At 36.8% G+C, this 18,101-nt stretch overlaps 1 protein-coding gene across 3 annotated transcripts in view; it reads left to right on the forward strand.

The window, feature by feature from the left end:
- BMPR2 (bone morphogenetic protein receptor type 2) overlaps positions 1-18,101 on the forward strand; it is a 207,957-nt gene that overhangs the window by 177,908 nt on the left and 11,948 nt on the right. For all 3 annotated transcript variants that reach the window (XM_032354461.1, XM_032354462.1, XM_032354463.1), the window contains one exon: positions 17,422-17,594. In XM_032354461.1, coding sequence (XP_032210352.1) covers positions 17,422-17,594 — 173 coding nt within the window. The remainder of the gene's footprint in view (positions 1-17,421; positions 17,595-18,101) is intronic.

An 18,101-nucleotide genomic window follows, 5' to 3' on the forward strand; every position in this document is an offset into this window, starting at 1 on the left:
TTGATTTTATATCCTGATACTTTATTGAATTCCTGTACAAGTTCTAGCGGATTTGGAGTGGAGTCTTGGGTTTTCCACATAAAATATCATATCATCTGCAAAGAGTGATAGTTTGACTTCTTCTTTGTCGATTTGGATGCCTTTAATTTTTTGTTGTCTGATTGCTGACACTAGAACTTCTAGTACTGTGTTGAATAACGGTGGTGATAACGGACATCCCTGCCGTGTTCCTGACCTTAGTGGAAAAGCTCTCAGTTTTTCTCCATTGAGAATGATACTCGCTTTGGGTTTTCCATAGATGGCTTTGAGGATATTGAGGTATGTACCCTCTATCCCTACAGTTTGAAGAGTTTTGATCAAGAAAGGATGCTAGGGGCCCCTGGGTAGCTCAGTTGTTAAGCAACTGCCTTTGGCTCAGGTCATGATCCCAGGGTTCTGGGATCGAGCCCCACGTTGAGCTCCCTGCTTGGTAGGAGGCCTGCTTCTCCCTCTCCCACTCCCTCTGCTTGTGTTCCTTTTCTCGGTGCATATCTATCAAATAAATAAACTATATATTTTTTTAAAAAGATGCTATACTTTGTCAGATGCTTTTTCAGCAACTATTGAGAATATCATATGGTTCTTGTTCTTTCTTTTATTAATGTATTATATCATATGGATTGATTTGCAGATGTTGAACCAACCTTGCAGCACTGGAATAACTCCTATTAGTCACCATTGGTCATGGTGAATAATCCTTTTAATGTACTGTTAGATCCTATTGGCTGGTATCTTGGTGAGAATTTTTGCATCTGTGTTCATCAAGGATATTGGTCTGTAGTGTTCATCAAGGATATTGGTCTGTAAGTCTCTTTTTTTGATGGGGTCTTTGTCTGGTTTTGGGATGAAGGTAATGCTGGCCTCATAAAAAGAGTTTGGAAGTTTTCCTTCCATTTCTATTTTCTGTAATAGTTTCAGGAGAATATGTTTTAATTCTTCTTTAAGTGTTTGGTAGAATTCCCCTGGGAAGCCATCTGGCCCTGGTCTCTTGTTTGTTGGGAGATTTTTGATGACTGCTTCAATCTCCTTACTGTTTATGGGTCTGTTCAGGTTTTCTATTTTCCTGGTTCGGTTTTGATGGTTTATAAACCATCAAATTATACATGTAGATTGCTTTAGGTAGCATAGACATTTTCACAATATTTGTTTTTCCAATCCATGAGTATGGAACGTTTCAGTTTCTTTGTGTCTTCCTCAGAAGACAAAGACACTCCTAGACAGGAGTGTCTAGGAGTGCACCCATTTCTTCCAGATTGTCAGTTTTGCTGGCATATAGTTGCTCATAATATGTTCTTACAGTTGTTTGTATTTCTTGGGTGTTGGTTGTAATCTCTCCTCTTTCATTCATGATTTTATTTATTTGGGTCCTTTCTCTTTTCTTTTTGTTAAATTTGGCCAGGGGTTTATCAATCTGCTTAATTCTTTCAAAGAACCAGCTTCTAGTTTCATTGATTTGTTCTACTGTTTTTTTGGTTTCTATTTCATTGATTTCTGCTGTGCTCTTTATTATTTCTCTTCTCCTGCTGGGTTAGCCTTTCTTTGGTGTTCTTTCTCCAGCTCCTTTAGGTGTAGGGTTAGGTTGTGTACTTGAGACCTTTCTTCTTGGTTGAGAAGGTCTTATATTGCTATATACTTTCCTCTCAGGACCACCTTTGCTGTGTCCCACAGATTTTGAACAGTTGTGTTTTCATTTTCATTTGTTTCCATGAATTTTTAAATTTTTCTTTAATTTCCTGGTTGACCCATTCATTCTTTAGTAGGATGCTCTTTAGCCTCCATGTATTTGAGTTCTTTCCAACTTTCCTCTTTATTGAGTTCTAGCTTAGAGCATTGTGGTCTGAAAATATGCAGGGAATGATCCCCATCTTTTGGTACCAGTTGAGACCTGATTTGTGACCCAGAATGTGATCTGTTTTGGGGAATGTTCCATGTGCACTAGAGAAGAATGTGTATTCTGTTGCTTTGGGGTGGTATGTTCTCTATATATCTGTGATGTCCATCTGGTCCAGTGTGTCATTTAAGGCCTTTATTTCCTTGTTGATCTTTTGCTTGGATGATCTGTCCATATCAGGTGAGGGGGATGTTAAAGTCCCCTACTATTATTGTATTATTATCAATGTGTTTCTTTGATTTTGTTATTAATTTGTTTATATAGTTGGCTGCTCCCATGTTAGGGGCATAGATATTTAAAATTGTTAGATCTTCTTGTTGGACAGACCCTTTGAGTATGATATAGTATCCTTCCTCATCTCTTATTATAGTCTTTCACTCAAAATCTAGTAGATTTGATATAAGGATTGCCATTCTAGCTTTCTTTTGATGTCCATTAGCATGGTAAATTGTTTTCCACCCCCTCACTTGAAATCTGGAGGTGTCTTCGGGTCTAAAATGAGTTTCTTGTAGACAGCATATTGACAGGTTTTGTTTTGTTTTTTATCCATTCTGCTACCCTTTGTCTTTTGGTTGGGGCATTTAGCCCATTTTACTTTCAGGGTAACTATTGAAAGATATGAATTTAGTGTCACTGTATTGCCTGTAAGGTGACTGTTACTCTATATTATCTCTGTTCCTTTCTTGTCTACTATTTTTAGGCTCTCTCTTTGCTTAGAGGACCCCTTTCAATATTTCCTATAGGGCTGGTTTGGTGTTTACAAATTCTTTTCATTCTTGTTTGTCCTGGAATCTTTTTATCTCTTCTTCTGTTTTCAATGATAGCATAGCTGGATATAGTATTCTTGGCTGCATGTGTTTCTCACTTAATGCTTTGAATATATTATGCCAGTTCTTTCTGGCCTGCCAGGTCTCTATGGATAAGTCTGCTGCCAATTTAATATTTTTACCATTGTATGTTACCGACTTGTTGCCCCAAGCTGCTCTCAGGATTTTCTCTTTGTCACTAAGACTTTAAGTTTTACTATTAAATGATGCTGTGTGGACCTGTTTTTATTGATATTGAGGGGGATTCTCTGTGCCTCCTGGTTTTTGATGCTTGTTCCCTTTGCCATATTAGAGAAATTCTTCACTATAATTCACTCCAATATACCTTCTACCCCCCTCTCTCTTTCTTCTTCTTCTGAAATCCCAATTATTGTAATATTGTTTCACCTTATGGTATCACTTATCTTTTGAATTCTCCCCTCGTGGTCCAGTAGTTGTTTGTCTCTCTTTTGCTCAGCTTCTTTATTCTCTGTCATTTGGTCTTCTTTGTCAGTGATTTTCTCTTCTGCCTGATTTATCCTAGCAGTAAGAGCCTCCATTTTTTATTGTATCTCATTAATAGCTTTTTTAATTTCAGCTTGGTTAAATTTTAGTTCTTTTATTTCTCCAGAAAGGGCTTTTATTTCTCCAGACAGCATTTCTCTAATATCTTCCATACCTTTTTCGAGCCCAACTAGCACCTTGAGAACTGTCTTTCTGAACTCTAGATCTGACATATTACCAATGTCCTAGCCTTCAGTACAGCCTCTTGTTCTTTTTTTTGTGGTGAGTTTTTCTGTCTTGTCATTATATGCAGATAAGAATATATGAACGAGAGAATAAAATACTAAAAGGGTGGCAAAGACCGCAGAAAAATGTATGCTAACCAAATCAAAAGAGACCCCAAATAGGGGGGAGAAGAAAGGGGGTAAAAAGAAATTTAAAAAATTATATATATATTAGACTGGTGAATAGAACAGATCCACCCACTTGACTTTGGGTGTATTTTAGTCTTTTAAAAGAAACTACCTCCCAAAATTTTAAAGAAAGTTTTATATATATATATATATATATATTCCAAAATAAGAGTAAACATGATGAAGGGATGAAATATGACTATAAAGATGGAAATTTTAAAAAAAAAATCTAAAAAAGGAATTGATATGTTGGTTGGAAAAAGAAAGAAAAAGAAAGTGGAGAGAATTTGCTCAGGCTAGAGACTAGAACAAAGCCCTGTGCTAGATTTAGGGCATATTTTGATCTATTGAATGAAATTGTATCCCCAAATTTTTTATACGAAAAAACCTTATATGTATACAAAAAATAAAGCTAGTTACAGTGGAGGATAAACTATGACTATAATAATGAAGGTTTTAAAAGATTTTTTTAGAAAGATATTTTTCAGATAAAGTAGTTAAAAAACATTAAAAGAGGAAAGAGGAAAAGTTTTAAAAATTTAGAATAAGAAAAAAATAAAATTAAAGAAATTTAATTAACTTTGTAAGACTAAAGAATCATGGGGAGAAAGCCATAAATTCCATGCTTTGCTTTCTCCTCCTCTGGAATTCTGCTGTTCTCCTTGATCACTGAGCCTGGTCTTGGCTGGATTTCTTGCTGATCTTCTAGGGGAGGGGCCTCTTGCCTTGATTCTCAGATGTCTTTGCCCAGGTGGAATTGTGCCACCCTTGTCAGGGGCCAGGCTAAGTTATCTGCTCAGGTTCGCTCTCGGGAGCTTTTGTTCCCTGAACAGTTTCCCTCGAGCTCTGGAGGACGGGAATGAAAGTGGCGGCCTCCCAGTCACTGGCCCAGAGGAGCCGAGAGCTCGGGGCCCCATTCCTCAGTGTGCTCTCTGAGAAATGTAGTCAATCCCTCCCGTCTCCCTGGTCTCCGGCCACCCTCTGTGTCACCCGGCCTGTGACCCAGCATTTCTGTCTCTGGCACACAGCCCGGTTTGGAGTCTCCAAACCCAGCAGATTCCTGCCTCTAGAGAAGGAAGGTGAGTCTCCCCAGATCAGCCACTTGTGGGGTCCCTGCTCAAAGAGCAGTGGCCCGACTGTGCCTCAGATCACAGGTTAAGGTGACCTCTAGCTGAGAAGTCACTCCTCAGCTCCGTCTCTATAGTTGGCTTCCCTGCTCTGATACCTGCGAGCTCTGCTACACTCAGATACCCCCAGTCCTTCGGTGACTCCGCAGGGCCTGAGACCACACTGTCCCCACAAGGTTCCAGCCCCGCTTCGCCTCTGGAGCAATGTCCCTTAGTGGAACAAACTTCTAAAAATTCAGATTCTGTGCTCCATTGCTCCACCAGTTGCTGGGAGCCAGCCCCTTGCCCTGCGGTCTATCTTCCCATTGCTTCAGATTCACTTCTCTGCACGTCCTACTATAAAGAAAGTGGTCAATTTTCTGTTTCTAGAATTGCTGCTCTTCTTCTCTTTGATCTCCTGTTGGGTTTGTAGGTGTTGGGAATGGTTCGATGACTATCTACCTGAACTCCTGTGACCTGATGTCATCTCACTTCCCCTCTTTCATTTCTCAAAAAACTAGTTTTTAAAAACTGCCAGGGATGGGATGGTGCCTGGGTGGCTCATTTGGTTAAGTGGCTGCCTTCAGCGCAAGTCATGATCCCAGGGCCCTGGGGTTGAGACCCACATCAGGGTTCCTGCTCACCAGGAGCCTGCTTCTCCCTCTCCCTCTCTCTGCTGTTCCACCTGCTTGTGTTCTCTCTGTGTCCAATAAATAAATAAAATCTTTCTTAAAAAATTGCCAGGGACTCAACACGTAGATCAGTCAATAAAACGGGGAAGAATAGTCTCCTGATAAAAATGAAAGAACAGACAATAGTCTGAGGAAAATACATGAAAATGTTAACCATAGCTATCTCTGAATATTGGATTCATGAATAACTTTTTCTTTTTTCCCCCTCTGTACTTTCAGAATTTATAGTAAAAATGAACTGTTGTAAAAATTACATATATGTACACACAGTTTAAATTGGAATAACAAAAAATTGTAGATGAATTTTATTTTAAAATAATTTTTTTCCAGGGTGCTTGGATGGTGCAGTCAGTGAGGTGTCAGCTCTTGGTTTCAGTTCAGGTTGAGCTCTCAGGGTCATGAGATTGAGTCTTGCATAGGGCTCCATGCTCAGCATGGAATCTGCTTGGAGTTTCCCTCTCCCTGTCTATCTGCCAACACACTCCCACACCCTTTCCCTCTCTTACTCTCAAATAAATAAATTTTAAAATAGCTTTTTGTCTCACATCTAAAACTTTAAGGTATAATTTGTTCAACTACGCTACCGTTCTTCATGTTTCATTCTTTTCCAAATTTTTTTTTTAAGATTTTATTTATTTCTTTGTCGGAGAGAGAGCACAAGCAGCGGGAGCAGCAGGCAGAGGGAAAAGCAAGCTCCCACCTGAGCAAGGAGTCCGATGTAGTTCTGGATCCCAAGACCCTGGGATTATGCATGACCTAAGCTGAAGGCAGACACAGCCAACTGAGCCACCCAGGCATCCCCCTTTTCTAAATTTTTAACTTCCATTTCTTAATCTGTCTTGAATAGTGGCTTGTTCTCTTTCCCCTCTTGAAATCATTTGTCTGGTTTATCTTTAATCCTTAGTCTTAGTTCTGCATAACCTCTCTTGCTCAACAGTTTTATCTAAATATATTGTCATGTAAAAGTTTGAAACTGGGGCATCTGGGTGGCTCAGTCGTTAAGTGTCTGCCTTAAGTTCAAGTCATGATCCCATGACTTGATCCTGGGATAGAGTCCCACATTGGGCTCCCTGCTCTGTAGGAAGCCTGCTTCTCCCTCTCCCACTGCCCCCGCTTGTGTTCCCTCTCTAGCTGTATCTCTTTCTGTCAAATAGATAAATAAAATCTTAAAAAAAAAAAAGTGTGAAACTTTCTCAGTTGTTTTTTTTCCCTCCTCTAGTCTCTACTTTCTCCACCCCATTTAATCTAGTCTTCTAAAATGTACTATATGTTCCAGAAGCTATCCCTTCTTTTTTTCACATTTATTTCAGTTTTTATATTTCTCTTCTTGACAAATCAGCAAACTTGCTGTGGTCTAGAATTCAACATTTTCCATGCTTTTTTTCCTCATACAGCCTACACTAGGAAATGCAAGTATACATCATGATATAGTGTCTTTAGGTTAATACTTAACCTTACTATGTACTCTGTGTTCTCTTATTTGCTATTCTAATCTAGAGTATTTCATTTTGGGGAGACTGGTGTAGTTATTTGTTTTAAATGTTGGTTCTCAACCCACTAAACTCATTTCATAACCCATTCATGAGCACCCACTTCCATTTTCCTGTCATTACAGAGGAAAGATTTTTTAAATTTCTTGTCTTTTTTCCCATTTTTTTCCTGCTTATCTTTCTTCAGCAGTGTTTTGAATGATATCCCCTTTATCTCATTTATCCAAATGTTGGATATCATTATTTGTATATGTGCAGTTAGAGTCCCTTGTTGAAGCACTCATCTGATTTTACCCAAATATTTATAATTTTCTTAATCTTATTTTCTCCCCTCAAAAAATTTTAACATTTGAAAGAGATATACTTGATATGGATTAAACTGCACATATTAATGATACATAATTTTTAGGTTTTGGAATATGTATATACCCATAAAACCATCACTATAGTCATAATTATGAACATGTCAGTTACCCTCTAAATTTCTCTTTTGTCCTTTTATAGTTGCTTCTTCTTGCCTCTTTCTTTTCTCCATGAATCCCCAGGCAACTACTGATCTGCTTTCTGTCACTAATGATTTGTATACCTTTTCTAGAATTTTATATAAATGGAACCATACAGTATGTACTATTTTTATCTGGCTTCTTCCACATAGTTTAATCATTTTCAGATTCATTCATGTTGATATGTATTTCAGTAGTTTATTCCTTTTTATTGCTGAGTAGCGTTCCTTTGAATGGAACAATTCTTTTGAATACTTCAACTGGTTTACCCATTCACTTGGTGATGAATATTTGGATTGTTTCCAGTTTTTGGATACCAGAAGTAAAGCTCTTATGAACTTTCATGTGCAAGTCTTTGTATGGACATCTGCTTTCATTCTCTTGAGTAAATACCTAAGAGTAGAACGGGTGCATCATGTTACATGTCTGCGTAACTTTTTAAGAAAGTGCCGAACATTTTTCCGAAGTGACTGTACCATTTTACATTCCCACCAAGAGTATATGAGAGTTTCAGTTCCTCTACATCCTTGCCAATACTCAGTATGAACATGCTTTTTAATTTTAGATATTCTAATAAGTGTGCAATAGTATCTGATTATGGTTTTAATTTACATTTCCCTGATGACTAATAATATTTAGCATCTTTTCATTTGCTTATTTGCCATCCTTGTTCCTTCTTTGATGACATGTCTATTCAAGTCTTTTGCCTACTTTTAAACTGAATGGATTGTTTTCCTACTGTTAAGTTTTGAAGCTCTTTATATATTCTGAATACAAGTCCCTTATCAGATATATGATTCAAAAATATTTCTTCCCAGACTGTGGCTTGTGTCATTCTCTTAAGAGTATATTTATAAGGGCAGAGAGTTTTAATTTTGCTGAAGCCCAATTTATCAGTTTTTTCTTTCATGGATATATTTTTAGTTTCATATTTTAGAAATCCTTGTGTAACCCAAGGTCACAAAAATTATCTTCTGTATTTTCTTCTAGAAATTGTATAGGTCTATGACCCATTTTGAGGTTGTTATATCTTATTTTTTGGATCTTTTGCATAGTGTGAGGTATGGATCAATATTCATTCTTCTGTATATGGATATCTAATTGTTTCCTACCATTTATTTTTAGAGACTACTTTTTCTCAATTTAATTAATTGCTTTTGTAGTCTTTGTCAAAAATTCGTTGTCTGTATGTATGTAGGTCTATATCCGGACTCTTTATTGTTGCATTGACCTATATGTCTGTCTCATTGCCAGTACTTCAGCATTTTACTGTGTCTTGAAATCAGGTAACATTAGTCCTCCGCCTTCGTTCTTTTCACAGTGTTTTGGCTGTTCTATGTTCTTTACATTTTATAATCAATGAATTTTATAATCAGCTTTTCAATTTCTACATTGAACCTGTTTGGATTTTTATTAAAATTAAATTAAATCTATAAATCAATTTGAGAAGAATTGACATTTTAGTAATATTGAATCATATTAATATAGATTCTTAATTATTGTTTTATGCATTTTTCTCTTAAATTGTATTTGAAAAAAAGAAGCGTCACAAACCAAAAATACCCTATACTGGCTTTTATATTTACCTATGTATAGTTTCTTTGACCAGTGTTCTTCATTTCTTCAAGTTATTGTCTAATGCCCTTTCACTTGAGCCTGAATGATCTCCTTTGGCATTTCTCATAGGGCAGATCTGCTAGCAACAAGCCCCCTCAGCTATTGTTTATATAAGAATGTCTTAATTTCTCCTTCATTATTGAAGGATAATTTTGTTTGATAATAGAATTCTTGGTTACCACTTGTTTTCTTTCAGTACTTTAAATATATCATGTCCCTGCCTCTGGCTTCTATGGTTTCTGATGAGAAATTGGTTATTAACTTTTTTTTTTTTTTTCTAAGAGAGAGGGAATTATTAACTTTTATTTAGGATCCCTTGTACATTTCAAGTCACATCTCTTGCTTTTGTCGAGAATCTTCATCTTTGGCTTTTTATAGTTTGATTACAGTATGTCTCAGGATAGAACCTTTTGAGTATATTCTACATAGAGTTTATTGAGTTTCTTGGATATGTTGTTTCTATTATTAAATTTAGAAAGTTTTGGACCATTATTTTTTCAAATATTCTTTCTGCCCCTTTTTCTTTCATCTCCTTGTGGGGTTCCCATTCTGTGTATTTTGGAATGATTGATGACCTCACAAATCTTTTAGGCTCTGTTTATCTTTCTTCGTTATTTTTTGTTTGTTTGTTTGTTTGTTTCTGTTCCTCATACTGCGTAATTTTTTCAGTCATTCGGTAATTCTTCTCTCTGTTCATAGCTGCTGTTTGAATCACTGTAGTGAATTTTTCATTTCAGTTTTTTTACTTTTAAGCTCCAAAGTGTCTTTCTGGCTCCTTTTTATAATTCTTATCTCTTTATTGGTATTCTCCAGTTGATGAAAAACTGCTTTCCTACTTCCTTTAATTCTTTGTCCATGGTTTCCTTCATCTTTTGAGCATATTTAAATTTTTTGGTACTAACTCCAGTATCTTAATTTCCTCAGGGACAGTTTCTTTCATTTCTTTTTTCCTATTGAATGGGCCATATATTCTTGGGTTTTTGCAAGCTTTGTGATTTTTTAAGACTGGATATTCTGAATATTCTGATTAGCAAAAAGAAATCAAAAGAAAAAAAGTTAAAATACTCCCCAAGCCTTTGCAGTTTGGCTTTGTGTTGGGGCCCTCCTTTAACATTCATCCAGACCCTTACAAGTTCTGCTTTAGCCTTCACTTTCTGCTAGCGCTGAGCCTAACAACCAGCCAGTTATGAAAACTTATGGTCTTCTTTGAGCATGCATCCCACCCTGGATGAGTGCTTGGCTTTCTAGGTTTCCCAGTATATACAGTTTTTCAAAACCCTCATTCCCCCAAAGTGTCTCACACCCTAGGTTTTCCTCCCTCGCTTCCAGCTTTTCTTTTGTGTGGTTCGATTTTTGTATTTTGCCCCAGGCTATAACACTTGTTCATTTGGCTTTCAGTGATTTCAAGGAATGTTCTCCACTTAGTCATATCTACTTCTCTTTTCCGAGAAAGTTCTGAATTAGGCAGAATAAAGACAGACCCCCTTCTTTGGTTCTTCAGGGAATTCACAGACATGTTAGAACAGACAACATAATTCCTTGGGAACAGTATCATTTTCCTCCCTCTGGAAATCAGGTTCCTACACGGGGAACACAGACTTCTATCTTCACATTTTTACTTGGTTGCTCTCAACATTTGACTAACTTCCGTAGCTTCAGTAAGGTTGATTCTGACAGTTTTTACCAGGATTTTTGTATTTCTGTGGGAGCATGTCTCCTGGTTTCCTTCTTCTGGTGTCTTCACTAATGTCCTCATACAGTGAGTTGGGAAATACCCTTTCCTCTTTGATTTTCTGAATAGAATTGGCATTATCTCCTTCTTGAATGTTTAGTAGAATTCAATAGTGAAACCACTGGGGCCTGGATTTTTCTTTGTGGGAAAGTTTTAAACTATAAATTTATAGATACAGGAACTATTCAAATCATCTGTTGTTTTTTTTTTAAGTCAGCTTTGACAGTTTATATCTTTGAAGGAATTTGTCCATTTCATCAAAATTGTCAAATCCTTTCTTAATATTTGTTTGAAGATTTTAAACTAACTCCCCATTGGTGACTTAATCTTCCTGTTTCTATACAGTTTATTTCCTTAATTTTCTCTTATCTCCTTTTTTACTTATTCTGGGATATTCATCATTGCTTTACTTCTAGGTCAACATTCTATGACCAAATCATTATTTTTAGGACCCTCAGAACTCCATGTATAGTCAACCTCTTTAAATTCTCAGCTATTTTTCTAATTTTCCCTTTTCCCATTTCATATTAATTTACTTCTAAATCTTATATAAATGATTTAATAACCATTATTTTAACTTTGTTTGTAACTTATAATAGATTTTTCTCAAAAAAATGATCAAGTTACAACTTCTATAATAGAACCCATTTATCCACTGGGAACTGGCTGTGTTCTATCAGCATAGTTTAGAGCCAGTCATCATAGGATAATGTATAAACTGTAGAGCTCTGCTGCCTGGGCTATGATCTTAGTTTTGCCACTTATTAGCTATGTGCTCTAATTTCTCCTCTGGGCCTCTTTTCCTGCATATGAAAAGTGAGGATGATAATAGTACCTCAAATAAGAATTAAGTGAATTAGAACACAGTCTAGTACATAGTAAGAACTCAACAGTTGTTAACTATTATTATGCGTCAACAATGATTCAGTCTTTTTTTTTTTTTTTTTAAAGATTTATTTATTTATTTGACAGAGAGAGAGAGATCACAAGCAGACAGGGAGGCAGGAAGAGAGAGAGAGAGAGAGAGGAGGAAGCAGGCTCCCTGCTGAGCAGAGAGCCCGATGCGGGGCTCGATCCCAGGATACTGGGATCATGACCTGAGCTGAAGGCAGAGGCTTTAACCCACTGAGCCACCCAGGCGCCCCATGATTCAGTCTTAAATATAGAAACTTCTCAGAGGTAGAGTTTCTGTTTACCAAATTTTATTCATCATCCAGAACAGTGCCTTGGTCAATGTCTTATTTTGGCAGGGGTGAGAATGGGTAGAGGTGGGATCTCTTTTTGAAAAAGTATTTTTACAAATTATTTTCCAACTGTATAATGAAAAGTAACCAATATAGCTTCATTCAGTGTCTCTCTTTGCTCCAGATACAGAAAACAGCCACTATACAAATTTTAGCTGCTTGGATTTTGGTGTTTCTGAGCTCTTCCGGGCAATTGGTGAATGGGTGCTCTATTTTGGAAAGGAAAGGGTCTCTTTCAGTTTTGTGTGGAAAGGCATCTAAATCTTTGTTTTAGAAAGATTTCAGTGTGTACACTTCATTGTGTTGCACTTCATGTTTAGTAATAAAGAATATGAATGTGTAGATCTGTGTGAGTGGTATATGACAGGTATGTGTTTGAATAAAAAAGTAATAAAGTTTCTGTGAAAGAATACCCAAGAAATTGGTAACATTGGTTGCCTATAGACGGGGGAAATGGGTGGTTGGTGGATAAGAATGGAAGGGAGATTGTATTCTTTTTCTGACATTTTGAATTTATTGACACATACATATATTACCTATTCAAAAAATTTATTAAATGTATGTGGTTAAAATTCAAAGTTCAAACAATCCCCAGACATATAAAAGGCCCTCCAAGGAAACAACCACTATTGCATTCCTTCTGTAGGCTTTAGAAATTTCTGTGGATTACATGACTATACGTTTTTATATCCCTTTCTAATATATAGATGGGAATTACTACATCCACTCACCTTACAATTTCTACTTAGCAATTGGAAACATATACATCTTCCTAATTCTTTAACCCACTGAGCCACCCAGGAGCCCCTACATCTTCCTAATTCTTTTCATTCTATATGGTATCCATTACACGGCAAGTTTTTAGCCAGATCCCTATTAGAGGACATGTGGGTAGTAGCTTTTGCTGTTAAAAATGATACTGCAATGAACATCTTATACACACATTTTTCTACAAATATATAAATGTGTTTGAGGAATAGATTCCCAGAAGTAGTATTGCTGACTCAGAGGGTAAATAAATACATTTATAATTTGTTATTGATAGATTACCCTCCAAATTGAGGACACTCCTGACAATAGTATAAGTGCCTGCTTTCCCATCACCAACACTTTGTATTATAAAAATATTTTGATCTTTCTTAATGCGATAGGTAGAAATGGATCTTGTTTCAATTTGCAGCTAGTAAGTACTAGAACCAAGATTGGAAGCCAGGTTCTTAATTGCCACTCTTGCTACGAAACTGGAACTAATATTCTTTTTTTTTTTTTTTTTAAGATTTTATTTATTTATTTGACAGACAAAGATCACAAGTAGGCGGAGAGGCAGGCAGAGAGAGAGGAGGAAGCAGGGTCCCCGCTGAGCAGAGAGCCCCATGCGGGACTCGATCTCAGGACCCCAGGGTCATGACCCGAGCCGAAGGCCGAGGCTTTAACCCACTGAGCCACCCAGGCACCCTGGAACTAATATTCTTAACTACTATACTATACTGCCTCAACATAGTAAGATTAAGCATCTTTGCATATTTTTTTAGGAATTTGCACTTCTTGTTTATGTGCCCTTTGTCCATATTTCTATTATGCATCTACTATCATTTTTTAAATGTCTTGTTGCTAGCAAGCATCACAGAAATTCAGCGAAGAAGCATCAAAAGATGCTAAAACTAGTGGGTAAAAAGATGAATAGAGAATAATATATTTACGGAGACTTTAAGTATTTCCTCCACTCCAAAAACACTGAATAAAGTCTTTAAAAAAAAAAAAACCTGATTGAGTATAAAAGGGAAAAATGAAACTTTATAATAGAGAAACCTGGCAGGCACCAACTCAGACATGTGATCAAGGTTGTAATCATGTGATCTTCACTAGTAATGAGACAAATCAAAATTGTGAGCCACTTGAGAATGCAATGAGAAGAACACAGCATCTCTAGGGACGCCTGGGTGGCTCAGTTGTTAAGCATCTGCATTTGGCTTAGGTCATGATCCCAGGGTCCTGGGCTCAAGTTCTTTTATCAGGCTCCTTGTTCAGCAGGAGCCTGCTTCTCCCTCTGCCTGCTGCTCCTCCTGCTTTTGCTCTCTCTTTCTCTCTCTGACAAGTAGATAAATAAAATCTTAAAAAGAGAGAAAAAGAGGGAAGGACAGAAGGAAGAAAGGAAGGAAGGAGAGAGAGGGAGAAAGAAAGAAAGAAAAGGAAAGGAAAGGAAAGGAAAAAAAGAACACAGCATCTCTTTTGTGATTTTTCTGCCAAAGTTTCAAATCGTGAATCTAACCATGAAGAAATATCATTAAATTGAGATTCTAAAAAGTAACTGGCTGGGGCCCTTGGGTGGTTCAGTTGGTTAAACGTCTGACTGTTGATTTCGGCTCTGGTCATGATCTCAGATTTGTGGGATTGAGCCCCCACATGGGGACTCATGCTCAGCAGAAGTCTGCTTGAGACTCTTTCTCTCTTTCTCCCTTTGTCCTTCCCTCCCCCCCAGCCCCACTTTCTTGCTTTCTCCCACAAATAATAAATAAATCCTTTTTTAAAAAGTAACTGGCCTATAATCTTCTAAAATGTCAAATCCATGAAAGATAAGAAGTGTTAGATAGCATCTATAATTATGCTGCCATTGGAACATTAAATATATTTATTAAAAATTTTTTGAAATTGTTTCAAAATTGAAAGACCAGTTCATTTTATCAAACCAATATCAAAATCCAGTAAGGTAAATGTGTAACTATTTTTAGAGGTATATTTATTTTAAAAAAAAATTGCTGATTTCTGAACTCCCTCTGTTATTTTCAAATCTGAGTCAGTTTTAAATCCATTACATATAGTTTTTTCTCATGTTGATGGATTTCGTATTTGGAATTCAACTTCTTGCTAAAATTGATTTGTAATCCCAAAGCCAATATTCTGAATGCTTTTATGATCATTCATGGATATACAGAGTAGCGAAAAACTTTAGTCACCAGATACACATGTTTCCAACTGAGGTCAACAGGTCCTCTGCCTTTTTGTTTCATCTCTTACACTATAAACAGATGTCCTTTTTGCTATTTTGTGTATTTCTCACAATTTAGGGGCATTTTGTTAGTGATTTCTGGTTTAAAGTAGCTCCCATGTGTAGTGCTAAAGGGCTGAGTAGTGTTCATAAGCACTGGAAGGCTGTGATATGCCTTTTGAAGAAGGAAAAAATGTGCTAGATTTACTTTGTTAGGGGATGATGTAGAATGCTGTTGGTCATGAGCACAGTTAATAAAATTAATACCTATTTTTAAAGGTATCTTTAAACAGAAAAACAAATAAAACAAGATTATGTATTGATCAGTTGACAAAAATATTGTGGCCAGAGGCTCACAGGAGCATAACCTTATATTCCCCCTAGGAGAAATGGTTCAGTGTTCACTATTCAGCATTTACTACAACTTTGTAGAACATGACTACCATAAATAACAGATTCAATTGTACTTCTAACATAAACACCAAACTTCTACCTCAAGAGGGTAGTTTTCCTTAAACTCCAGATGATCACTATCTATTCTTCAGGTTCTTCCAATTTTTGAGAAATAGGTAGATGATTATTTAATGAGAGGATTATTAATTGATATCTATACCTGTTGTTTTAATTTTAATTTTTACTCAAAAGTCAGAGCCTGGAACATATATTCAAATAGATTCCAAAATTCAGTGTAGGGGCACCTGGGTGGCACAGTCAGTTAAGCATCCAGCTCTTGATTTTGGCTCAGGTCATGATCTCAAGGTCATGAGATCAAGCCCCACCATGGGCGCTACCGTTAGTGTGGAGCCTGCTTCACACACTCTCTCTCTCTCTTTCCCTCTGCTCCTCACCCCCTCAAATAAGTAAATAAATCTTCTAAAAAATCAGTGTAGGTGCGCCTGGGTGGCTCAGTGGGCTAAAGCCTCTGCCTTCAGCTCAGGTCATGATCCCGGGGTCCTGGGATCGAGCCCCTCATCGGGCTCTCTGCTCAGCAAAGAGCCTGCTTACCCCCCTACCCGCCCCCGCCTGCCTGCCTCTCTGCCTACTTGTGATCTCTGTCTGTCAAATAAATAAAATCTTTTTTAAAAAAAATCAGTGTAAATTTCAGCCTTAAAAGATATATTTTGGGGGCGCCTGGGTGGCTCAGTGGGTTAAGCCGCTGCCTTCAGCTCAGGTCATGATCCCAGGGTTCTGGGATCGAGTCCCGCATCGGGCTCTCTGCTCAGCAGGGAGCCTGCTTCCCTTCCTGTCTCTCTGCCTGCCTCTCCACTTACTTGTGATCTCTCTCTGTCAAATAAATAAATAAATCTTTAAAAAGATAGATTTTGGATTTGTGCTGTGGTCAGAATTGGGGAACCAGCATTGCCACACTGAGGCAGGCAGCTTAAGAGCTAAGGGAGCAAGAAAGATGGTATCAAGGGTGGGCCATGGTGTGGGTATTGATTTAGCATATGCCCACAACAAACACCATCAGATTTCCTGCAGGTTAAGATTTTTTTGTTAGAGAACACAAATTATTAGGAAAACACTAAAAATAGTGCCAAAAAAGCTAACAAGGATTTTAGCTTAAAATAGGCTTGTACGATAAAATGCCCAGATAAAGCATTGCATGGAATACATACTAAAAATGATTTGTCAGTTATCTAAAACATTAAAATTAAGTGCTATTCTACATTATTTTTTAGATCTGGCAACCCTCATCCTAATTTTTTTGAAAGCATTTTAAAAGTGCAAGAACTGTGAATATCTGCAGCAAAAAGCTCTGAAGCCTAATAAACACAAGTCAAAAAAAACAAGTCTGAAAGGATTCTGGATGACAGTTTGTGAAATCTGTTTTTAAAAAAGGAAGTTCAAACCAACTTTCCCCAAAAGGGAGACTATTGTTCATTGCTGATAAAGATGAATACTACAGAATAGACCGTTTTTGATACTATCACTGAAATTAGTTTAAAGAAAAAGAAAACGCCAAGTCTTTAAACTGCACAGTATGAGTGAAGTACTCTTTACCAGGTGTAAAAAAGCTAACCTAGAGATTGAAGATAGCCTGGTGCCAAAATTCCATCAAACTCAAAACTCATTTTTTAAGTGGAATTAGTGGCTTTTGCTAGAAATAACAAGGAACAATGTCAGAAACCTGTGACCTTGATGAACCACATAACTTTTTCACATTTATGGCTAATTCTTTAGGAGTTAAGTTAAACCTTCCTTGTTTGCTTACATTAAGTTCCTCATCTTTTGAGAAAAATGACGCTTTACAAATCTCTGAAGTCTAAAATATTTTATTATAGCTGTATAAAATATTGGTTAAAGATAATTGATTTTTCTTTTACTTCATGTCACTAAAAATCTTAGTTGTTTTTTTTTGTTAAAGATATACTTTTTGACATGTACTTTATTATAGGCAGTGAGGTCACTCAAGGAGACAATCGAAGACTGTTGGGACCAGGATGCGGAGGCCCGGCTTACTGCACAGTGTGCTGAGGAGCGAATGGCTGAACTTATGATGATATGGGAAAGAAACAAATCTGTGAGCCCAACAGTCAATCCCATGTCTACTGCTATGCAGAATGAGCGGTAAGACCTTGGAGGGGTTTGACATTCATCAGCCAGTATTGAAAACTGAGACTAAACAGAGATTAGGGAAGAAATACTATTAAGCCAGTCTAAAAAGACAATGATTAATTCATACAATCTAACATTGTGGTATTTTTTTCAATATGCCCATTTTTTGCTAGAGATTTTTGTTTGGCATAAGTGCAAGATGGAATTTGTGATATTTTGATATCTCAAGATATAGTAAAAGAGGTTAGTCTTTATTAATGCTCCTACTTCCCTAAAATAATAAAGGCAAAACATCCTCATGGTTCCAAAAGTTTATAAGCACTTCTGCTTATATTGTCTCATTTATCATTTGTTGCCATTATTTCTTTCTCTTACTTTTTATTTATTTATTTATTTTTAGGGAGAATAGAACTATGAAATTGGCTATTTAACCACTGTTTCACTAGAGACCAAGATTTCAGTCTTCCTATCCAATGTTCTTTTGTTTATAGAATATCCTACAACTACTTAACATGAAAG

The sequence above is a fragment of the Mustela erminea genome, chromosome 8 (genome assembly GCF_009829155.1).
Source record: "Mustela erminea isolate mMusErm1 chromosome 8, mMusErm1.Pri, whole genome shotgun sequence".
In the NCBI taxonomy this organism is placed as follows: domain Eukaryota; kingdom Metazoa; phylum Chordata; class Mammalia; order Carnivora; family Mustelidae; genus Mustela; species Mustela erminea.